Source organism: Oncorhynchus masou, unplaced genomic scaffold, assembly GCF_036934945.1.
Source record: "Oncorhynchus masou masou isolate Uvic2021 unplaced genomic scaffold, UVic_Omas_1.1 unplaced_scaffold_974, whole genome shotgun sequence".
Taxonomy (NCBI): Eukaryota; Metazoa; Chordata; class Actinopteri; order Salmoniformes; family Salmonidae; genus Oncorhynchus; species Oncorhynchus masou.
In genome coordinates, this window is record NW_027016250.1 from 29,748 (window position 1) to 57,344 (window position 27,597).

Genomic DNA, 27,597 nt, shown 5'->3' on the forward strand with positions numbered 1-27,597 from the left:
GAAAGGCTTTTTGCAATAAGTAAGAGATGTTATATTATGTAAACTAGGCTACCTTATAATGTATAATAGCAGATTGTTCGTTATATGCAGATCGAGGTCTATACCTCAGTTATAGCTACATATCATGGATGACCAACCTGTTCAGATCAGTTCCCATAATGTTATACGCATAACAGTAGAAGGACAGAGCAAGTAGCCTAGGCCTGATATTTTTCAGAACATTTCCATCAGGTCGTTCGGCATAATAATTTTATAAATTTATTTAACCTTTAGTTAACTAGGAAAGTCAGTTTAAAAACACATTCTTACTTTCAATGACGGCCTACCCCGGCCAAACCCTCCCCTAACCTGGATAACGCTGGGCAAATTGTGCGCCCCCCTATGGGACTCCCGATCACGGCCGGATCGAACCAGGGTCTGTAGTGACGCCTCTAGCACAGAGATGCAGTGCAATAGACCGCTGCGCCACTCGGGAGCCCAAAATAAGCAGAGGTGTATTTTTTTTAGGTGAGGGAGCGCAATAAAAATATGTCAATTACGTCATACTTTCCTCAAGTTTGTACAGATAGATACAGCCTATTGAATAGCCAGCCCATCATTATGACGTAATTGACATAATAAATAGCCAGCCCATCCAACCCTGTTCCTGCAGTGCTCCCCTCCTGTAGGGTTTCACTCCAACCCCAACTGCAGCTAACCTGATTAATCTTACAAACCAACTAATTATTTGAATCAGAAAACCTACAGGATGGCAGCTCTCCAGGAACAGGATTGGAGAGCCCTGTTATAGAAGATGCATCAAATGCATCCTCCAATTGCAACGTCTGCCTCTGCCCACAATAACATCTCTTAATTTGTTTTTATATTTCTAATACCCTTAGACACCAAGTTAGACATAGCTAATTTCAAGGCCATCATTACTGTCATTATTCATGTTTTACCAGGGAAACTGCATCTGCATGCCAATTATTTGATTGAGAACAATCACAAATAGCCTACGAAAATTTAGATCTTCTTGAATAACTGTTTAAAGAGAAAATTATAGCAGATGGTTTTAAACTATTAGAGCGCTCTCGTCTCAGTGAGCCAGAGGGCAGAATAACTGCCCAATGTCCTAACGCTCAACACAATAACTGCCCAATGTCCTAACGCTCAACACAATAACTGCCCAGTTTCCAAACGCTCAACACAATAACTGACCAATTTCCAAACGCTCAACACAATAACTGCCCAATCTCCTAACGCTCAACACAATAACTGCCCAATCTCCTAACGCTCAACACAATGACTGCCCAATCTCCTAACGCTCAACACAATAACTGCCCAATGTCGTAACACTAAACACAATAACTGCCCAATGTTGTAATGCTCGGTAAACGTTGGCAAAAAAATCATAATTAAATTGTTGCCAGCAGCACAGTTACAGTCACCAACGCAGTCACCAACCAAACCAGTTACAGTCACCAACCAAAAAATTTTTTTTTTAATGTTCATCTCACCTCTTAGCTTTGGTGTCATGTTCCCCAGGGAGACTCATTTTAGAAGCAGGGCCCCAGACTCATTTTAGATCACTGACCCCTAAACAGAGATCAGGCATGTTGGTTCTGGTTAACACGGTGACAACTAATTATCGAATGTCTATTGTTCTCTTTTATTCATTATATCCAAACAGTCAGGTGATTTAATGAAATCACATGAACATGTAGTTTTGATTGATATCTCTTCTCCATGGTAATGCTATGTTCCCTAACAAGAAATAACAAAAATTGGTGCTCAAACAGAAGAGGTAACTAACAAAGAGTCACTAATAGTGGAGGCTCCTCAACGGAGGAAGGGGAGGTCTATCCTCCTCAGTGAATTTCATAAAAATAAAAATAGTGAAAGATTAAAGAAGTTATCATTTTCAGCATAAATTGTGGTAAATAGTTCACTCAAAGAAAGAGAAAGACAATAGTTGAACAGTATTGAACAAATTAATTTCTTCCAAAATGACGAAGCAAGAGAGAGAGTGAGAGAGAATTATTTATATTTCATAGTATATATTTTTCACTTTCACTTACTTAGCTAGCATCAAATGCAGCTAGCTAATTTAGCCTACTCAAACACCCAGCTCAAACAGAGAAGGGTGCTATTTTAGCAAGCTGACTATGGCTATCCAACACTGGAAGTCTTCCAAGTCAAGGTAAGCTTTTGGCTTTATTAATTTGTTGTCACCGGGGCTCGCCAGTGTAACTGCTAAACTGCTAAACTGCTTGCTGCTGACTTATCACTGTACTGCATGATTGTAGTGGGCTTACTAACACGTTAGTTCTAGTAGCTATGATGACTATGACTTGACAATTGATGTAGGCTGTGTGTCGTGGTTAGTGGTCATGATATGAAGGTTTGGCTTGAAAAGGTTTGTTCGATGTTGTGCACAGAAGTCCACAAGCAAACGGAAAAGGTGAGAGGAAGAGAGCGCATAAATAGATGCAAGAAGGAATTATATATACAACGAGCGGTTTGTATGTGGCTGCTATGAAAGTGAACTGTGTTTGCGTGTGATCCAGGGGTTTTAGCAGATTCTGTTGAAAAACGTTTCTTAAACGGAAGCAAATGGAACAAAACAGAGATTGAATTTGTCCAATAGAAACTCTCATTTGTAACTGTTGGACTAGTGATTAAACCCTAGCCTGTTGAAACTCTAGGGGCGCAATTTCATATTTGGATGAAAAACGTTCCCGTTTTAAACAAGATATTTTGTCACAAAAAGATGCTCGACTATGCATATAATTGATAGCTTTCGAAAGAAAACACTGACGTGTCCAGAACTGCAAAGATATTTTCTGTGCGTGCCCTAGAACGTGAGCTTCAGGCAAAACCAAGATGAGACGGCACCCAGGAAATGAGCAGGATTTTTGAGGCTCTGTTTTCCATTGTCTCCTTATATGGCTGTGAATGCGAGAGGAGTAAGTCTGCCCTTTCTGTCGTTCCCCAAGGTGTTTGCAGCATTGTGACGTATTTGTAGGCATATCATTGGAAGATTGACCATAAGAGACCACATTTACCAGGTGTCCGCCCGGTGTCCTGCGCCGAAATTGGTGCGCAAAAGTCAGCTGCAAGTATTTTTCCATGGAATTTAGAGAAGAATACAGGCTTCCACGAACGATATATCAATGAAGAGATATGTGAAAAAACAACTTGAGGATTGATTCCAAACAACGTTTGCCATGTTTCGGTCGATATTATGGAATTAATTCGGAAAAAGTTTGACGTTGTAGGTGACTGAATTTTCGGTTCGTTTCGGTAGCCAAATGCGATGTACAAAACGGAGCGATTTCTCCTACACACAGACGCTTTCAGGAAAAACTGCGCTTTTGGTATGTAACTAAGAGTCTCCTCATTGAAAACATCCGAAGCTCTTCAAAGGTAAATGATTTTATTTATTTGGTTATCTGGTTTTTGTGAAAATGTTGCGTGCTAAATGCTACTCAAAATGCTAAGCTAGCTTAGCATACTCTTACACAAATTAGTCCATTGCTATGGTTCAAAAGCATATTTTGAAAATCTGAGATGACAGTGTTGTTAAGAAAAGGCTAAGCTTGAGAGCAGGCGCATTATTTTCATTTTATTTGCGATTTTCAGAAATCGTTAACGTTGCGTTATGCTAATGAGCCTGAGGCTTTAGTCACGATCCCGGATCCGGGATGGGGAGATTCAAGAGGCTAGATCAGCTAGATGCAGGCAAGAGTATGCAACGTGGTATTGAATGTGTCACTGTCTGTCCATTTGTCTGTCTGTCACCTTGATTACTCAAAACTCTCTCGACCTGCTAGGCTGTAGCAACCTCATGATGGGTACAGGGAAAACTTTAGTATAATGTAGTAGCCTAAACCTATCAATGTTACATTGAGCTGGGTGAATGGAATATGAATTGCAGTAATACGCTGTAATATAAATAAGGCCATATTCATAAAAAATCAAATCATCCTCCCTCATCTTAAATGGCACCGACCACCACTGGTCAGTAACAACAACCGAGACGAAACAGGTGGTTTTAGGAAGGTTTCTCAAAGACATTCATGGGTTGTCCACTAGTGATGGGAAACCGAGGCTTTCAGAACCGTTTGAGGCTTTCACCAAATAGTGTTGAGAAATGGTTCATTACTCTGAGCGTTAAACACAGTGTACATTAGGGACAACTTCTGGTCAGGAATAAAAATCAGCATGTTCAATGTTAATGTAGAATTGTTTTCCCAATGAATCCATCAAAACGTTGTGGCGCAATGGATAGGTGTTTTTGTTAGTTCACATCCTTTTTGCCTCCATGTTCACAATTTTTTCAAAAGCATCCGTGATATTATTTAGGATGCCGGAGAGAAAAAAGATTATCACAGGCTACACTAAATAAAACAAGTTATTTAAACAACAACAGGAAGATAGCGTGGTTTCACAGATAAACATTTTTCCAACCATAGCCAGGATTCAATCTAGTGCCTATCATGTGCCTATGCTGATATCTGATCCAGATCCCTGTCCCTACCTGCTGAGCCATTCAGTCTCTACAAGCTGGAAGACATGAACTAAATGTGTAAATAAGGTGTCCAGTAGAGGTCAGTGCTTGAAAGAGACTTTGCTTCGAAAAAGCAGCTTGACCAGGGAGAAATTAGTGGGATCTCCTACATTTTGCAACACATGGTTTGAAAAAGCATGTGATCAAACATCAATGATAACGTGGTAATGTTACTTCGAAACTAGATCTTTTGTTGCAAACAAAACATTTAAAAATGACAGTGGCTCCATTGCATGATTTAGGGTGTTAAATAAAAGACCCAACAGTCTATGTTTATAGAAACTCATTATTTAAAAGTTTGAAATATAATGTAGTCAGTGTTTCAAAGAAAACTATTCCAAAATATCTATAGGGGGATTTGATCCTGTGCCTCCACAAGACAAGAAACTCACTCACGACTCTATAGGCAGAGACACCAGTCAGGTGAGAAATGGAGAAGAATATCTAGACTAAAGCTGTGTTCGAATACCCATACTGACATACTGTATACTACATACTTAATTACTATTAGTTCATTTTATTATACTATAAAACGAACAGTAACCTTTCAGTTGAGCGTACTAGAACTTCGCCCGTCTACCGGAAGTTGATGTTGTTGCTATGCAATCTCTTGCTAGCTTGCTATCATAACAAATGACTAGCTAAACATTTTATGATTTCGGGGGTGTTCGTAAATTCAATCTGGAGTGCTGGAGTGTGCTCGTCAATCCAGAGCATTGTCAGATTGTCAGTTTGTAAATTCAGAGAGTTTTGCTCTCTGAGCATTCAGAGCGCACACTTGACACTCTGGCCGACGAGTCGAGTTGATCCGAGCCTTTAACGGCAGTCAAGCACCCAAGCTAACTGGCTAACATTGGCTAGCTACTTCCAGACACAAATGAGAGAACACCTCACTCTGACCATTTTTTAACTCACCCTAGCAGAGCTGGTTAGGCTATTTTAATGTTATCCAGAGCGTTGGTGACTGTAACTGTGCTGCTAGCAACAATTTAATTACACTCTTTTTTGCACACGTTTACTGACACTGGCCATAAGTAAATTCATCAGTTATTCTGCGTGAGAGTGCTCTGAAATCAGAGTAGATAGCCAGAATTAACAATGCCCATTGAAATGCACAACGACTATACCACTTAGCTAAGAATGATGTGAATAACCAAGTCAATAAACGTTGAGTAGTTAGATAGCAGATAGTTGATGTACTGCCTGGCAAGTTCAATGTACAGTATTAGTAGCCAACTAACATTAGGTAAGTAGCTAACATACAGGTACATACTGCTGTCATGCTATGCGATTCGTAAGGATAGTGTAGCTAACAAATTGTCAGCCAACATAACGTGCAACTTAACTTATTTGAAAAGTCATTACTTTATTACATTGCTCAACATTTTCTTAACATTTGTCATAATTAGTGAAAGCAATGAATTTGTATCTGTTCTCGTCAGAATTCAGCTGCTTATTTTCTTCAAATCTGAAAACGTTGTGAAACCACTGCCATTTTCTGAAGAATTGTGGGCCCGAAAAGTATAGAAATAGTGTCCCCTGCATGTATTCTTCGTATTTTGGCGAAATGTAGTACGACATCCGGGAACTTCTGGCATACTGACTATATCCATACTGACTCTATCCATACTGACTCTATCCATACTATGACCAATAAGCATACTGACTATATCCATACTGACTCTATCCATACTGACTATATCCATACTGACTATATCCATACTGACTATATCCATACTGACTCTATCCATACTGACTCTATCCATACAATGACCAATAAGCATACTGACTATATCCATACTGACTCTATCCATACTGACTCTATCCATACTGACTCTATCCATACTGACTCTATCCATACTGACTCTATCCATACAATGACCAATAAGCATACTGACTCTATCCATACTGACTCTATCCATACTATGACCAATAAGCATACTGACTCTATCCATACTGACTCTATCCATACTGACTATATCCATACTGACTATATCCATACTATGACCAATAAGCATACTGACTCTATCCATACTATAACCAATAAGCATACTGACTATATCCATACTATAACCAATAAGCATACTGACTCTATCCATACTATGACCAATAAGCATACTGACTATATCCATACTGACTATATCCATACTGACTATATCCATACTGACTATATCCATACTGACTCTATCCATACTGACTCTATCCATACTATAACCAATAAGCATACTGACTATATCCATACTATGACCAATAAGCATACTGACTCTATCCATACTATAACCAATAAGCATACTGACTATATCCATACTATAACCAATAAGCATACTGACTATATCCATAATATAACCAATAAGCATACTGACTATATCCATACTATGACCAATAAGCATACTGACTATATCCATACTGACTATATCCATACTATAACCAATAAGCATACTGACTATATCCATACTGACTCTATCCATACTGACTCTATCCATACTGACTCTATCCATACTGACTCTATCCATACTGACTCTATCCATACTGACTCTATCCATACTATGACCAATAAGCATACTGACTCTATCCATACTGACTCTATCCATACTGACTCTATCCATACTGACTCTATCCATACTGACTCTATCCATACTATAACCAATAAGCATACTGACTATATCCATACTATAACCAATAAGCATACTGACTCTATCCATACTATGACCAATAAGCATACTGACTATATCCATACTATGACCAATATCCATACTGACTATATCCATACTGACTCTATCCATACTGACTATATCCATACTGACTATATCCATACTATGACCAATAAGCATACTGACTATATCCATACTATGACCAATAAGCATACTGACTATATCCATACTATGACCAATAAGCATACTGACTATATCCATACTATAACCAATAAGCATACTGACTATATCCATACTATGACCAATAAGCATACTGACTATATCCATACTGACTATATCCATACTATAACCAATAAGCATACTGACTATATCCATACTGACTATATCCATACTATGACCAATAAGCATACTGACTATATCCATACTATAACCAATAAGCATACTGAATATATCCATACTGACTATATCCATACTATGACCAATAAGCATACTGACTATATCCATACTGACTATATCCATACTATGACCAATAAGCATACTGACTATATCCATACTAACTATATCCATACTATGACCAATAAGCATACTGACTATATCCATACTGACTATATCCATACTATAACCAATAAGCATACTGACTATATCCATACTGACTATATCCATACTGACTATATCCATACTGACTATATCCATACTATGACCAATAAGCATACTGACTATATCCATACTATGACCAATAAGCATACTGACTATATCCATACTGACTATATCCATACTGACTATATCCATACTATGACCAATAAGCATACTGACTATATCCATACTGACTATATCCATACTGACTATATCCATACTGACTATATCCATACTGACTATATCCATACTATGACCAATAAGCATACTGACTATATCCATACTATGACCAATAAGCATACTGACTATATCCATACTGACTATATCCATACTGACTATATCCATACTATGACCAATAAGCATACTGACTATATCCATACTGACTATATCCATACTATGACCAATAAGCATACTGACTATATCCATACTATAACCAATAAGCATACTGACTATATCCATACTATGACCAATAAGCATACTGACTATATCCATACTGACTATATCCATACTATAACCAATAAGCATACTGACTATATCCATACTGACTATATCCATACTATGACCAATAAGCATACTGACTATATCCATACTATAACCAATAAGCATACTGACTATATCCATACTGACTATATCCATACTATGACCAATAAGCATACTGACTATATCCATACTGACTATATCCATACTATGACCAATAAGCATACTGACTATATCCATACTAACTATATCCATACTATGACCAATAAGCATACTGACTATATCCATACTGACTATATCCATACTATAACCAATAAGCATACTGACTATATCCATATCCATATCCATACTGACTATATCCATACTGACAATAAGCTATGACTATATCCATACTGACTATATCCATACTGACTATATCCATACTGACTATATCCATACTATGACCAATAAGCATACTGACTATATCCATACTGACTATATCCATACTGACTATATCCATACTATAACCAATAAGCATACTGACTATATCCATACTATAACCAATAAGCATACTGACTATATCCATACTGACTATATCCATACTATAACCAATAAGCATACTGACTATATCCATACTATGACCAATAAGCATACTGACTATATCCATACTATGACCATATAATATCCATACTATGCCATACTACTGACTATATCCATACTGATGACCAATAAGCATACTGACTATATCCATACTGACTATATCCATACTGACTATATCCATACTGACTATATCCATACTGACTCTATCCATACTATGACCAATAAGCATACTGACTATATCCATACTGACTATATCCATACTATGACCAATAAGCATACTGACTATATCCATACTATGACCAATAAGCATACTGACTATATCCATACTGACTATATCCATACTGACTATATCCATACTGACTATATCCATACTGACTATATCCATACTATGACCAATAAGCATACTGACTATATCCATACTGACTCTATCCATACTATGACCAATAAGCATACTGACTATATCCATACTGACTATATCCATACTGACTATATCCATACTATAACCAATAAGCATACTGACTATATCCATACTATAACCAATATCCATACTGACTATATCCATACTGACTATATCCATACTGACTCTATCCATACTATGACCAATAAGCATACTGACTATATCCATACTGACTCTATCCATACTATGACCAATAAGCATACTGACTATATCCATACTGACTATATCCATACTGACTATATCCATACTATAACCAATAAGCATACTGACTATATCCATACTATAACCAATAAGCATACTGACTATATCCATACTATAACCAATATCCATACTGACTATATCCATACTATAACCAATAAGCATACTGACTATATCCATACTATAACCAATATCCATACTGACTATATCCATACTATAACCAATAAGCATACTGACTATATCCATACTATAACCAATATCCATACTGACTATATCCATACTATAACCAATATCCATACTGACTATATCCATACTATAACCAATATCCATACTGACTATATCCATACTATAACCAATAAGCATACTGACTATATCCATACTATGACCAATAAGCATACTGACTATATCCATACTATAACCAATAAGCATACTGACTATATCCATACTGACTATATCCATACTGACTATATCCATACTATAACCAATAAGCATACTGACTATATCCATACTGACTATATCCATACTATGACCAAGAAGCATACTGACTATATCCATACTATGACCAATAAGCATACTGACTATATCCATACTATAACCAATATCCATACTGACTATATCCATACTATAACCAATAAGCATACTGACTATATCCATACTATGACCAATAAGCATACTGACTATATCCATACTGACTATATCCATACTGACTATATCCATACTATAACCAATAAGCATACTGACTATATCCATACTATAACCAATAAGCATACTACATTTACATTTAAGTCATTTAGCAGACGCTCTATATCCATACTATGACCAATAAGCATACTGACTATATCCATACTGACTATATCCATACTGACTATATCCATACTGACTATATCCATACTGACTATATCCATACTGACTATATCCATACTATGACCAATAAGCATACTGACTATATCCATACTGACTATATCCATACTGACTATATCCATACTGACTATATCCATACTGACTATATCTATATCATACTGATATCTATATATATCCATACTGACTATATCCATATGACTATATCCATACTGACTATATCCATACTACTGACTATATCCATACTGACTATATCCATACTATGACCAATAAGCATACTGACTATATCCATACTGACTATATCCATACTGACTATATCCATACTGACTATATCCATAATGACTATATCCATACTATGACCAATAAACATACTGACTATATCCATACTGACTATATCCATACTGACTATTTCCATACTATGACCAATAAGCATACTGACTATATCCATACTATGACCAATAAGCATACTGACTATATCCATACTGACTATATCCATACTGACTATATCCATACTGACTATTTCCATACTATAACCAATAAGCATACTGACTATATCCATACTATGACCAATAAGCATACTGACTATATCCATACTGACTATATCCATACTGACTATATCCATACTGTGACCAATAAGCATACTGACTATATCCATACTATAACCAATAAGCATACTGACTATATCCATACTGACTATATCCATACTGACTATATCCATACTGTGACCAATAAGCATACTGACTATATCCATACTGACTATATCCATACTGACTATATCCATACTGACTATATCCATACTGTGACCAATAAGCATACTGACTATATCCATACTATAACCAATAAGCATACTGACTATATCCATACTGACTATATCCATACTGACTATATCCATACTGTGACCAATAAGCATACTGACTATATCCATACTGACTATATCCATACTGACTATATCCATACTGTGACCAATAAGCATACTGACTATATCCATACTGACTCTATCCATACTGACTATATCCATACTATGACCAATAAGCATACTGACTATATCCATACTATAACCAATATGCATACTGACTATATCCATACTATAACCAATAAGCATACTGACTATATCCATACTGACTATATCCATACTGACTATATCCATACTGACTATATCCATACTGACTATATCCATACTGTGACCAATAAGCATACTGACTATATCCATACTGACTATATCCATACTGACTATATCCATACTGACTATATCCATACTGACTATATCCATACTGATACTGACTATATCCATACTATACTATATCCATACTGACTATATCCATACTGACTATATCCATACTGACTATATCCATACTATGACCAATAAGCATACTGACTATATCCATACTATAACCAATATGCATACTGACTATATCCATACTATGACCAATAAGCATACTGACTATATCCATACTATGACCAATAAGCATACTGACTATATCCATACTATAACCAATAAGCATACTGACTATATCCATACTATAACCAATAAGCATACTGACTATATCCATACTATAACCAATAAGCATACTGACTATATCCATACTATGACCAATAAACATACTGACTATATCCATACTATAACCAATATCCATACTGACTATATCCATACTGACTATATCCATACTGACTATATCCATACTGACTATATCCATACTATGACCAATAAGCATACTGACTATATCCATACTGACTATATCCATACTGACTATATCCATACTGACTATATCCATACTGACTATATCCATACTACTATAAGACCATAAGCATACTGACTATATCCATACTGACTATATCCATACTATGACCAATAAGCATACTGACTATATCCATACTGACTATATCCATACTGACTATATCCATACTGACTATATCCATACTGACTATATCCATACTATGACCAATAAGCATACTGACTATATCCATACTGACTATATCCATACTATAACCAATAAGCATACTGACTATATCCATACTATGACCAATAAGCATACTGACTATATCCATACTGACTATATCCATACTATGACCAATAAGCATACTGACTATATCCATACTGACTATATCCATACTGACTATATCCATACTGACTATATCCATACTGACTATATCCATACTGACTATATCCATACTATAACCAATAAGCATACTGACTATATCCATACTGACTATATCCATACTATGACCAATAAGCATACTGACTATATCCATACTGACTATATCCATACTATGACCAATAAGCAGTCTGACTATATCCATACTATAACCAATAAGCATACTGACTATATCCATACTGACTATATCCATACTATGACCAATAAGCATACTGACTATATCCATACTGACTATATCCATACTGACTATATCCATACTGACTATATCCATACTGACTATATCCATACTGACTATATCCATACTGACTATATCCATACTGACTATATCCATACTGACTATATCCATACTATGACCAATAAGCATACTGACTATATCCATACTGACTATATCCATACTATAACCAATAAGCATACTGACTATATCCATACTATGACCAATAAGCATACTGACTATATCCATACTATAACCAATAAGCATACTGACTATATCCATACTGACTATATCCATACTATGACCAATAAGCATACTGACTATATCCATACTATAACCAATAAGCATACTGACTATATCCATACTATGACCAATAAGACTATATCCATGACTATATCCATACTATAACCAATAAGCATACTGACTATATCCATACTGACTATATCCATACTGACTATATCCATACTGACTATATCCATACTGACTATATCCATACTATAACCAATAAGCATACTGACTATATCCATACTATAACCAATAAGCATACTGACTATATCCATACTGACTATATCCATACTGACTATATCCATACTATAACCAATAAGCATACTGACTATATCCATACTATAACCAATAAGCATACTGACTATATCCATACTGACTATATCCATACTGACTATATCCATACTGACTATATCCATACTGACTATATCCATACTATGACCAATAAGCATACTGACTATATCCATACTATAACCAATAAGCATACTGACTATATCCATACTATGACCAATAAGCATACTGACTATATCCATACTGACTATATCCATACTGACTATATCCATACTGACTATATCCATACTGACTATATCCATACTGACTATATCCATACTATAACCAATAAGCATACTGACTATATCCATACTATAACCAATAAGCATACTGACTATATCCATACTATAACCAATAAGCATACTGACTATATCCATACTATAACCAATAAACATACTGACTCTATCCATACTATGACCAATAAGCATACTGACTATATCCATACTGACTATATCCATACTGACTATATCCATACTGACTATATCCATACAGACTATATCCATACTATGACCAATAAGCATACTGACTATATCCATACTGACTATATCCATACTATGACCAATAAGCATACTGACTATATCCATACTATGACCAATAAGCACAATATATTCTCAATTCACGTCACAAATAGTATGGTTAGTGCGGTTAGTATGCAACAGAGGAAATGGAGGAGAATAGAGGTCGATGTTATGGAAGCCATACCGGGGTCCACTGGCAGATCTAACTAAGCTTTGGATGTAATTTATCACGTGGTAACGGCTTGTCAACTTTGCTTTGGGTTTGAATTCAACTTTTTCAACTCACTTTTACATATTAACAAAAAACTTGGGATCCAAAATTTGATAACTACAAGAGCCATTTAACTTACAATTACTGTTTGAGAAAAAGGAAAACAATTCTAAATATGCCGTCTCAAGATTGAATACAAGTGTGCTATGATTTCAGGAGAGCTTCCTCTGCCATGTGGCCCTACGCCTTGAGCTCTCTGTCCACCTACTATGAAGGTGTAATATCGACACTGATAAAAATATAAACATTTTTTAAATGTTGTTCCCATGTTTCAAATCAAACATTTGTGTTCACATACACCGAATACAACAGGTGTAGGTAGACCTTATCATGAAACACATACTTTCAAGCACTTAACCAACAATGCAGATTAAAAAAAAAAAAATAGAAGTGAGCTGAAATAAAAGTTTCCAGAAATTATCCATATGCACAAAAAGCTTATTTCTCCCACATGTTGTGCACAAATGTATACATCCCTGTTAATGAGCATTTCTCCTTGAATGGAAAGTTGATCCTAGAGCAGCGTTGCCTTTCTTTCCATCCCATCAGTATTGACACACCTCAATGACCCACTTTGCATGGTGTTTTGGGAAACGCATGTTACATCTTTAGACGTTATCGGGAAACTGAGCCCGGGTTGGTCAGCATGATGTAGGATCATATCTCAAGCCTACTGTCTATTGAATGTCTGACGGAGACCTAACTTTATCACTTGATAATAGTTTGTATGTCGCCCAGAACTACCAGTCTGCCCATCTTTCCTTTAAATCAACACATTCATCTGACTTCTAATGTTGCCCAGAAATGTGCCGTTGGAACAGCTATATTGTGACTGCGTAGGCTGCACACTTACTCTGAATGTCATATGAGGAGTTCACAGAACTTCTAACAGTTACAGGTGCGGACAGCTGTTTTCTTGCAGATGAAGTAGCTTCTCATAGGGAACTCAATCAACAAGCCTAAACAACAGTAGATAAAAAAAGATGTAAAATGGTCAAACAAGAATGGTCAAAGGAGAATCCTGTCCTCCTGATATAGCCATGTACTTTAAAGACAGATATATTTCTACAGATGTAGGATCTTAATTTGAGCCAGTTTCCACCGCAGGAAAATTATTTGGATTAGAATTAATTAACATTTTTAAAGTGGAAAAATGGAAATTACAAACTTCAGAAGCCTTTTAAAATCTCAAATACTACAAGTGTTAAGTATTGTGCAACAGGATGATCAAATGATTGAGTTTTTAACAATGAAGCAACTCTCAGCTGCTGTAAACCTATGGACCTGTAAACCTTCCCTGTGCTGTGGCCTTCACCAACCGGCCATTTGGCTCATGGAGACTAAAGGACTATGCATCGCATTGCGCCATTGCCGCAAATAGGGTTACTTGGCTGGAATTGTGACATGGCTCATACAGCAAGGATCATTACAATATAGTGTAGGGGTGTCAAACTCACAGAGGGCTGAGTGTCTGCAGGTTTTTGAGACCTAGACAACCAGGTGAGGGGAGGTCCTTACTAATTAGTGACATTAATTCATCAATCGAGTAGAGGGGTGGAGCGAAAACTCGCAGACACTCCCTGGAATGAGTTTGACACGTGCTATAGTGGAACTATGATACAATTACATTTATCATACAAAATGTGAAATGTAAAACATTGATATATGAATATTGAATTTGAATTTCCCACATCCATTTTGTACGATTAAACTGACACGTACCTGTCCCAGAAGAAATAGGCTGTTAGGTCTGCGTGTTTAACTTCCATAAACTATACTAAAATAACAACATATGTTTAATTTCTCTACACATTTTACAATAATCACTGGCAGGATTGTCACCTTGTAGCCTGAATTCACAACCAGAACATGTCAAGTCATTGAGATATGTTCCGTTCTGCTGAGAGAACACCTTCCTGATGACTAGCGCTCTGTATATTCTGATGGATGAGGCCTAAGCTGGAATGTGAAGCTAACTGAAGATAGCTAACTTTAGAAAACCAGTATATCCAGCTTGCATCATAGTATACCTCTCAGGTTACGTTCATGTTTCACCATCAGGCAGGCATCAACAGCCGGGTTGTAGGCTACTACCTGGGCCGTATTCAGTAGTTTACACCGCAGCCAACAGTTTTGCAACGTTGCATAAACAGTTTACTCTAAATGCTCTACAATGTGACCTGAAAGGTATCCGTTGCCAAACGTTTTGCTACAGTGGTCACTAATGAATGCAAACAATCTGTTTTGAGGAAGTGTAAGTTCTTGATAGTCAACTATATAAATAAACATAACAATATCATCAACTATATGAATAAACATAATATCATCAACTATATGAATACACATAACAATATCATCAACTGTATGAATACACATAATATCATAAACTGTATGAATACACATAACAATAACATCAACTATATGAATACGCATAACACATGTGAACTAATATATGAATACACATAACAATTTCATCAACTATACTATTCACAAACTCTCATATGCAGATAACATCTATGCTGGCTGGGTAGCATACAGGTTTTTAGCAGATGTTCGGAAAAGGCCCCTTCACAAAAGACATTGTGTCAAATCCAGTGCTCTTCAGATCCGCTTCCATGCATTCTATTCATATAGTTGATGGTATTGTTATGTGTATTCATATAGTTGACAATATCATCAACTATATGAATACGCATAACAATGTCACCATCTATATGAATACACATAACAATATCATCAACTATATTAATACACATAACAATATCATCAACTATGTGAATACACATAACAATATCATCAACTATATGAATACACATTACAATATCATCAACTATATGAATACACATAACAATATAATCAACTATATTAACACATAACAATAACATCAACTATATGAATACACATAACAATATCATCAACTATATTAATACACATAACAATATCATCAACTATATGAATACACATAACAATATCATCAACTATATGAATACACATTACAATATCATCAACTATATGAATACGCATAACAACATAATCAACTATATGAATACCCATAACAATAACATCAACTATATGAATAAACATAATATCATCAACTATATTAATACACATAACAATTGTCGTCATACCTTATATTTCTCTCTCAACAGAAGCAGAGTCTGGAATGATCATTCGGTAGTAGAAAGTTACTTTCATTTGCTCTACTCATTTACATATCAGGTTCTGCCTGTTCTCTCTCACACTCTGTCTCTCTTTATAGCTCTTACGATATGCCTTGGCATACATTCTACAAGTGTCTGGAACTCTATTGGAGGTATGTGACATTTTTCCACAAGAAATTCAATTCATTTATTTTTTGTTGATGGCCCCTCTCCAGAATCTCCCATAAGTATTGAATTGGGTTGAGACCTGGTGACTGAGACGTCCATGGCATATTGTGAGAAATCAGCAAGTTGAGCAGTCTTTGTCACTGAAGATCCTGCCAAACGTGCCCCAACAATTATATTGTGATCACAAAAACATACAGGAACTCAAATCATTCTGTTCACCTGATTTAGAATTCCTCACAATCAAATGTCGACCGCATTATCTACCAAGAGAATTCTCTTCGATTATAATCACAGCCGTATATATTCCCCCCCAAGCAGACACATCGATGGCTCTGAATGAACTTTATTTGACTCTTTGCAAACTGGAATCCATACATCCTGAGGCTGCATTCATTGTAGCTGGGAATTTTGACAAGGCTAATCTGAAAACAAGACTCCATAAATTGTATCAGCATATCGATTGCGCAACCAGGGCTGACAAAACCTTGGATCATTGCTATTCTAACTTCCGCGACGCATATAAGGCCCTGCCCCGCCCTCATTTCAGAAAAGCTGACCACGACTCCATTTTGCTGATCCCTGCCTACAGACAGACACTAAAACAAGAAGCTCCCACGCTGAGGTCTGTCCAACGCTGGTCCGACCAATCTGATTCCACACTCCAAGACTGCTTCCATCACGTGGACTGGGATATGTTTCGTATTGCGTCAGACAACAACATTGACGATTACGCTGATTCGGTGTGCGAGTTCATTAGAACGTGCGTTGAAGATGTCGTTCCCATAGCAACGATTAAAACATTCCCAAACCAGAAACCGTGGATTGATGGCAGCATTTGCGTGAAACTGAAAGTGCAAACCACTGCTTTTAATCAGGGCAAGGTGACCGGAAACATGACCGAATACAAACAGTGCAGCTATTCCCTCCGCAAGGCAATCAAACAAGCTCAGCGTCAGTATAGAGACAAAGTAGAATCTCAATTCAACGGCTCAGACACAAGAGGTATGTGGCAGGGTCTACAGTCATTCACGGATTACAAAAAGAAAACCAGCCCAGTCACGGACCAGGATGTCTTGCCCCCAGGCACACTAAATAACTTTTTTGCCCGCTTTGAGGACAATACAGTGCCACTGAGACGGCCTGCAACGAAAACATGCGGACTCTCCTTCACTGCAGCCGAGGTGAGTAAAACATTTAAACGTGTTAACCCTCGCAAGGCTGCAGGCCCAGACGGCCTGCATGCGCAGACCAGCTGGCTGGTGTGTTTACGGACATATTCAATCAATCCCTATCCCAGTCTGCTGTTCTCACATGCTTCAAGAGGGCCACCATTGTTCCTGTTCCCAAGAAAGCTAAGGTAACTGAGCTAAACAACTACCGCACCGTAGCACTCACTTCCGTCATCGTGAAGTGCTTTGAGAGACTAGTCAAGGACCATATCACCTCCACCCTACCTGACACCCTAGACCCACTCCAATTTGCTTACCGCCCAAATAGGTCCACAGACGATGCAATCTCAACCACACTGCACACTGTCCTAAACCATCTGGACAAGAGGAATACCTATGTGAGAATGCTGTTCATCGACTACAGCTCGGCATTTAACACCATAGTACCCTCCAAGCTCGTCATCAAGCTCGAGACCCTGGGTCTTGACCCCGCCCTGAGCAACTGGGTACTGGACTTCCTGACGGGCCGCCCCCAGGTGGTGAGGGTAGGCAACAACATCTCCACCCCGCTGATCCTCAACACTGAGGCGCCCACAAGGGTGCGTTCTGAGCCCTCTCCTGTACTCCCTGTTCACCCACGACTGCGTGGCCACGCACGCCTCCAACTCAATCATCAAGTTTGCAGACGACACAACAGTGGTAGGCTTGACCAATAACGACGAGACGGCCTACAGGGAGGAGGTGAGGGCCCTCGGAGTGTGGTGTCAGGAAAATAACCTCACACTCAACGTCAACAAAACTAAGGAGATGATTGTGGACTTCAGGAAACAGCAGAGGGAACACCCTCTATCCACATCGATGGAACAGTAGTGGAGAGGGTAGTAAGTTTTAAGTTCCTCGGCATACACATCACAGACAAACTGAATTGGTCCACCCACACAGACAGCATCGTGAAGAAGGCGCAGCAGCGCCTCTTCAACCTCAGGAGGCTGAAGAAATTCGGCTTGTCACCAAAAGCACTCACAAACTTCTACAGATGCACAATCGAGAGCATCCTGGCGGGCTGTATCACCGCCTGGTATGGCAACTGCTCCGCCCACAACCGTAAGGCTCTCCAGAGGGTAGTGAGGTCTGCACAACGCATCACCGGGGGCAAACTACCTGCCCTCCAGGACACCTACACCACCCGATGTTACAGGAAGGCCATAAAGATCATCAAGGACAACAACCACCCGAGCCACTGCCTGTTCACCCCACTATCATCCAGAAGGCGAGGTCAGTACAGGTGCATCAAAGCTGGGACCGAGAGACTGAAAAACAGCTTCTATCTCAAGGCCATCAGGCTGTTAAACAGCCACCACTAACATTGAGTGTCTGCTGCCAACACACTGACTCAACTCCAGCCACTTTAATAATGGGAATTGATGAGAAATGATGTAAAATATATCACTAGCCACTTTAAACAATGCTACCTAATATAATGTTTACATACCCTACATTATTCATCTCATACGTATACGTATATACTCTATATCATCTACTGCATCTTTATGTAATACATGTATCACTAGCTACTTTAACTATGCCACTTTGTTTACATACTCATCTCATATGTATATACTGTACTCAATACCATCTACTGTATCTTGCCTATGCTGCTCTGTACCATCACTCATTCATATATCTTTATGTACATATTCTTTATCCCCTTACACTTGTGTGTATAAAACAGTAGTTTTGGAATTGTTAGTTAGATTACATGTTGGTTATTGCTGCATTGTCGGAACTAGAAGCACAAGCATTTCGCTACACTCGCATTAACATCTGCTAACCATGTGTATGTGACAAATAAAATTGGATTTGATTTGATTTGAATCACCAATCGTTAAGCTCTTCACTAGCAGGGTCGCAGTCTCCTGGTAGCAGCTCCTCTCTCCCCTAGGATTTGAAGACAATGGTGGCTTAGCCCATAGCCAGTAGGGGAGGTCCGGGAAGGAATTTCAACAGCTAAATCCATGAATACATCTACAGTGTATTGCCAAAAACCACTCAACAACTTCAAACATAGACTCTGACCTGTCCAATGAGCCAAACTGATTAAAGAATCCTGCAGAACCTTAACACCCTTTCTCTCTTTATCTCTATCTCACACACGCAGAAAATCCACCGACAGGTGCGACCAAGGTCGTTGTGGAACAGGTAAGGGATGTAGCTTCCCTCTGGTTAGGTGCCCAGGAGCCTTACACTTGGCGTACACCAACTAGGAGGAAAAATAAACCCTCAGCAAAGAGGCACTGTTTGAAGTTAGGCCTTGAAATACATCCACAGGTACATGTCCAATTGACTCAAATGATGTCAATTAGCCTATCAGAAGTTTCTAAAGCCATGACATCATTTTCTGGAATTTTCCAAGCTGTTTGAAGGCAGTCAACTTAGTGTATGTAAACCTCTGAACCACTGGAATTGTGATACAATTAAGTGAAATACTATTACTTATAAGTACAATTATAAATGATAAGTGAAATAATCTGTCTGTTAACAATTGTTGGAAAAATTACTTGTGTCATGCACACAGTAGATGTCCTAACCGACTTGCCAAAACTATAGTTTGTAACAAGAAATTTGTGGAGAAAAACTAATTTTAATGACTCCAACCTAAATGTATGTTAACATCCCGACTTCAACTGCATAAAGCAGACAAACAAGTTCCCTACCTTCTCCCTTTTCCACTTGCCTCATTTTTGTGGTAATGGTTCAATCAGTTGGTTGTAAATTTGGATTGAGCAGATACTGCCAGATATTTTCCATAACTACATATGTGACATAACACCTCCGTTTCTATTTATAATATCATTAATAAATATAATATCATTAACAAATATAATATCATCAACAAATATAATATCATTTTTAAAGATTTTTTCCATAAAGAATGTTTTTTTATTCATCATTATATTTGAGTTTAACCAAAACATTTGTTGTAATATTTATTCTACCTTTTCTGGAGGATAAAACTGAAATTGTAACCAGCTTTGTATGGCTTGTTGAAGAAAGGGTGATACTTTAAACAACATGTCATTTTCAATTAGTCAGAAATGAGAAGTTGTAACCTGTATAAAGGTAAAAAGGCCATTTGTTAACAAAGGATGAGCCTTTCTTAATGATCTACTGGAGAACCATTTGGGGTTTAAGTATAACTTTGTATGAGTGAAGCTTTTAGTGAGAGGTTAAAAGCTTTAATATTTAATCATTTTAGCCCCCCAAACTCATATTCCTTATATAAATTATGAACATTTAATTTGGTCTGGCTTAGCATTCCAAATAAAATGAAATATTTGTTGCTCATATGATTTTAAAAACGAGTCATCTGGAGTAGGCAGTGCCATTAGTAAGTAAACTGTGATAGGACCAAAGAGTTATGTGGTCTTGACTTGAGTGTGTTTCAGCAGGGTGAGGTCAGAGAGATGCTTCCAGGTCAGTATTTTTCTGAAATCATAAAATCCTTTACACAATCTGATGGGATGGATGTTCAACCCCATTAAAATTACCATTTATATAGTACCTTTATGTTAAGATCTCATAGTATATAACTATGAGCTTCATCTTGAGGAGTCACCTGTGACAGTATAGAAAAAAAAAGAGTATGAATAGTCTTTTAGATCATAATGAGTCAGATTACATGGAGAGGAGGACTTAATCCTTGTTCAGTACTCCTCCTCTGAGACAAACTGCCTTCATGAATAAGGGACCAGGAGTCACCAGAACCAGGAAACCGAAGACATACTGTTCTAAAGTCTAGTTACAGCAGGTGCTTACTGCCATCTAGTGGATGACGGCTGAGCTGAAACCGAAAGTCAATGCGTTATTTTGTTCAAGATCCATTTTGAGACGACAGAGCAGAAAACACTATATAGAGTAAGAAATAAAGTATTGCTGAACGAAATATTTTTTTAAGGACAGATTAATATAACTAATACCTGGAATGAGATATTACTAGTTAGTAGAACTGTTACTTGAGCTTATTGCTGACAGACAGCAGTATTCTAAGTGGAAACGAATCAGTAGGCCTACATGTTATCAGTAAAACGTCTGGTGACGATGACGAGGAGCTTTTAAATGTTAGGGTTTTGTTCTTGCCCAGCTCTTACAGTACACACCTGATTCAACTAATCATCAAATAATCTAAGACAGTTTAATATTTGAGGCATACAAATGAACATCCTCAAATGAAAAGCTTTTGGGTTTGTAAGCCTGTTTACAAGTAGACCTGGTTACAATTATTACGGACCTACAGTAATTTGTATTTATATTTAAGGAAAAAAACACAACTAAACCTGGTTCCTAGTAAATTATAGGTTTAGCTAAAATAATGTAAGAGCAATGTCTTTTAGTATTATAATTTAAAAAACTGAAGCAAAATTCGGAACAAAATGTCATGAGTTACTGTTGTCGCATGCAACTGACTGTTAGCGCCACCCTCTGGTTACTGTCGATATATAAAGGGGTGACGCTGTGAAGGCAGTTGAAACTGAACAAAGTGTTACTTTAGAAATGTGTGTGTTCATGCTGATGATTTCTAATAATGTCTCTGGTTTCATCCATCAGATGCCTGTGATCTCACACTGGACCCAAACACAGTAAACAGAAACCTCTCTCTGTCTGAGGAGAACAGAAAGGTGACATGGAGGAGAGAGGAGCAGCCGTATCCTGATCACCCAGAGAGATTTGACTGGAAACAGGTGCTGTGTAGAGAGGGTCTGACTGGGCGCTGTTACTGGGAGGCAGAGTGGAATGGGAGAGGGGCTTACATAGGAGTGACTTATAAAGGAATCAGCAGAAAAGGAAGTGGTAATGACAGTGGGATTGGATGGAATGACAAGTCCTGGAGTCTGTTTTACTCTGTCAACAGTTTTGTTGCCTGGCACAATGATAATCCCACTACCATAGACGTCCCCCCCTCCAGCTCCCACAGAGTAGGAGTGTATCTGGATTGGCCAGCCGGCACTCTGTCCTTCTACAGAGTCTCATCTGACTCACTGACCCACCTGTACACATTCTACACCACATTCACTGAGCCCCTCTATCCAGGGTTTCATGTTTGGTTTGATGCCGCCTCAGTGTCCCTGTGTCAGGTGGTCCCTGTGTAAAACACAACATGATGTTTCTAATCCTGGTCATGTTCAGTCAGACACACTGGAGCAACAATGTAGAATATCTCTCTAGTCTGTAAACATATGATTGTAAGTATTCATGAATACACACCATTGAAGTCATTCATTAATATAATGAATCACCACACTGTGTTGTAAAAACTTTTCATTTAGAAATCACTGATCTTGTTATTGGGCTTCTTGGTGTTTGTAAATGTTGTTGTCGGTAGAATGTTTGTCTAATTCTTTACACATCAATCTTGCTTCTGCATAAACTCAATTCCACTGAATGAAATGTACATGTGACAGATGTGACGAATTAAGGTTAGCAGATGAAAGAACAGCAGTTCTAAATGTTTTGTGTTTAATAAGACAATATGACATTTAAATAAGTAACACACTCACACACCAGTTTGAGCCAGTTTTTTCCTGTAAATAATAACCATGTTACACTATATAAACACAGATTTGTTTTACATGTTTAGTGTTGGAGTGATCGTTTACATTTGACCACATGACCACAATAATGTCACCTGTAGTTGTTTTAAGACGTATATCATACACTGAACATTTAAATTATATTATTTAAAATGGTCACTACCTTTATGAAGGTATTAAAATACTTTACAAGACATATGATATGTGTCACAATGCAATTACTGTGAAAAAAAATTATGAGTATTTAAAGTCTGTCTCTCTCTCTGGCCTCTAATCCCAGTTGTCAGTAAAGAAAACTGTCCAGACGGGATACAGTTTGAGATGACAGAGCAGGATATCTTATAAACTCTAAACTGGAGAGGACAGTACAGTATTGTATTTCAGAACAGTAATGTAACAGACAGAGCAGAGAGACAATACTGAAGTAAGAGACAACTTGTGTTATTATTAGATAGGTATCGTGTGTCAATCTGGGTAGTACTGCATGTCTTCATATAGACTATAAACACGGGTAAGTACACGTTTGATCAAGAAAGTGTGTGTCAACCAAGTGGTGTGTGTGTGACTCTTTATAGCGCTTTAATTCTGGAAGTTGGAACATGCCCCTAAAATGAGTGTCTCTGAGGAGAGAGAGAGGGGAGGGGGGAGCTGCCAACCCCCAGACCGAGAGAGCAGTACCCAGCTTTCTCTCTATGACTGCTCCAGGGAAAATCCTCTGAATGTTATCAGTGGACCAATGCCCTTTGACCCAAAGTAAGGTTACTGCTATACATGATACATTAGAAAAGGGGAATTCCTCAAAGATTTGTATAGACTGTTAGAATGTAACAGACTGCAGCCTGGTTGGGAGTTTGGTTGGGTTCAACGTTATATCAATTATTTATTTATAAAGCCTTTTTACAACAGCAGTTCGATATGGGAAGAAATAGAGGGAAATGTCTGACATGATAAATGATCCAGGATGCTTTCTACTACTACAGATCATCATTACTGTATGAAATACTATGGGGTTAAGTAATACTACTGATGATCATTACTGTATGAAATACTATGGGGTTAAAACTTGTTCAGGATTGGTGGGTCCCCTACGGGACGGTTGAGCTAACGTAGGCAAATGCGATTAGCATGAGGTTGTAAGGAACAAGAAAATTTCCCAGGACATAGACATATCTGATATTGGCAGAAAGCTTAAATTCTTGTTAATCTAATTGCACTGTCCAATTTACAGTAGCTATTACAGTGAAATAATACCATGCTATTGTTTAAAGATAGTGCACAGTTTTGAACATGAAAAGGTATTAATTAACAAATTAGGCACATTTGGGCAGTCTTGATACAACATTTTGAACAGAAATGTAATGGTTCATTTGCTCAGTCTATAACATTGCGCATACACTGCCATCAAGTGGACAAAATCTAAATTGCACCTGGGCTGGAATAAGACATTATGGCCTTTCTCTTCCATTTAAAATATGTTTTTTTCTTTGTATTATCTTTTACCAGATCTAAATGTGTTATTCTCCTACATTCCCTTCACATTTCCAAAAACTGTTTCCTTTCAAATGGTACCAGGAATATGCATATCCTTGCTTCAGGGCAAAGCTTTGCCCTGGAAATTCAAGGATATTTATTTCAAATCCAAGATGGCAGTGCAGTAGGACGTGCATATCTGTCTTTGTCTTATCCCTGGTCTTATCCCTTATAAATAGGCAGTGTTTTTCGTATATATCTTAGAAAGTTATTTTATGTAAGAACTAAATATGCTTTCCTGCAACCCGCCTCACCGAATGTGGTACGGATCTGCTATTTTTATTCCTTATAACTGGAACTTCCATCTGGAGCTAGCCAGCTAACTAGCTAATCGTCTTTGTTAGCCACGGCTAGTGGTCCTCGCCTTTTTTCCCCCGGGAATCAGCCAGCCTTAGCTCGGACAATCACCTACCAGTCTGCAGAGCGCCATATCAACCCAGAGCATATCGGACTGCTTCTCTCTACCATATCACCGGATTCCTGCCGCTCTGGATTATTACACCGGATCATTACTCCGGCAGCCACTAACGAGTGGCTACTGTGAGCTAACGCCTCTGTCCTGAAACAAGCACCAGCTAGCTTTGAGCTAGGCCCATATACTGGCTAATTCTAGGGCTATTCTGTTACGATATCGCCTCAGAACCATCTACTAGCCCTGGCCCACTAGCTTTTCTGAACGCTGTGTCCCCTGCTTGCCCAGCGTAGTAGTGGCTACCGAACAGCACCCTGACTTACCTATTGCTGCTCTTTTGACCCTATGATCACTCGGCTACACCGCTGATGCCCCCTGGACTGTTTCAATAACACGGTACCTCATTTTGTTTACCTGTCGGCCCCAGCCGAACTCAGGTCCTTTATGTACCTAACTGACCCGCTCTGCCCATTCATCGCCATTTACCAGTTGTTGTCTTAGCTCTCCTGATCAACACCTGTGATTGCTTTATGCTTCTCTTTAATGTCAATATGCCTTGTCTACTGCTGTCTTGGCTAGTTTTTATTGTTTTATTTCACTGTAGAGCAGTCAGTCCCACTCAAAATGCCTTAGATAGCTCTTTCGTCCCAACCCACACACATGCCTCACCTACGTTAATTGATGCCTCCAGAGACAAACACATCTCTCATTGTCACATAACGCATAGGTTTCCGTCCACTGTACTCACATCCTACCATACCATTGTCTGTACATTATGCCTTGAATGTATTCTACCACGCCCAGAAATCTGCTCCTTTTATTCTCTGTCCCCAACGCACTAGACGACCAGTTCTTATAGCCTTTAGCCGTACCCTTCTACTACTCCTCCTCCTGGTGATGTAGAGGTTAACCCAGGCCATGTAGCCCCCAGTTCCACTCCTATTACCCAGGTGCTATCATTTGTTGACTTCTGTAACTGTAAAAGCCTTGGTTTTATGCCTGTTAAATTATGTTATCTAGGTGGAAGGTATAGCCTGTGTATGAGATTAAAATGTATCAACTGTTTGTTAGATTAATCAACTGGTGAGCCTCTTTAGCAGCTAGTTCAATGGACACATTGATTTCAATGTCCTTTGCCATGGTCAGATTACTTTCAGTCAACAGTATCTTTTGTGTAGCTTCACTCCGTAGCCCACATACTAGTCTGTCTCTAATGTCATTTAGAACAGCATTAAACTCATTGTTGTGATAGTTTCTTTAATGCAGCAGCAAACATTGGCACAGTCTATTTTTGTGTAGCTTCACTACATAGCCACAGAGCTCACACCCAGTAGCTCCAGGACCAGATTCAGAGAACACCTGACTCGCTGTTGATAGTCTAACCCCTGGAAGGACATGG

The 27,597-nt window shown here is 38.0% G+C and overlaps 2 protein-coding genes across 9 annotated transcripts in view; one reads left to right on the top strand and one right to left on the bottom strand.

The window, feature by feature from the left end:
- Nucleotides 1-17,386, bottom strand: part of LOC135538505 (NACHT, LRR and PYD domains-containing protein 3-like) — a 33,955-nt gene extending 16,569 nt beyond the window's left edge. For 4 of the 8 annotated variants that reach the window (XM_064964395.1, XM_064964391.1, XM_064964388.1 and 1 more), the window contains exons 1-3: nucleotides 17,299-17,381; nucleotides 15,024-15,129; nucleotides 1,500-1,578 (exon numbers count right to left, since the gene is read on the bottom strand). In XM_064964395.1, the coding sequence (XP_064820467.1) occupies nucleotides 1,500-1,537 (38 nt within the window). In that variant the 5' untranslated portion in view covers nucleotides 1,538-1,578; nucleotides 15,024-15,129; nucleotides 17,299-17,381. Of the gene's footprint in view, nucleotides 1-1,499; nucleotides 1,579-15,023; nucleotides 15,130-15,892; nucleotides 16,202-17,298 lie in introns of those variants that run through there. The other 4 variants (XM_064964392.1, XM_064964390.1, XM_064964389.1 and 1 more) reach the window with 3 other exon arrangements.
- A 4,746-nt stretch (nucleotides 17,387-22,132) lies between these two features.
- LOC135538516 (stonustoxin subunit beta-like) lies at nucleotides 22,133-24,275 on the top strand. Its single transcript, XM_064964407.1, has 2 exons — nucleotides 22,133-22,142; nucleotides 23,274-24,275. Exons 1-2 carry the CDS (start codon nucleotides 22,133-22,135, stop codon nucleotides 23,813-23,815), a joined length of 552 nt encoding a protein of 183 aa, XP_064820479.1. The 3' UTR covers nucleotides 23,816-24,275.
- Nucleotides 24,276-27,597: the final 3,322 nt, after the last annotated feature.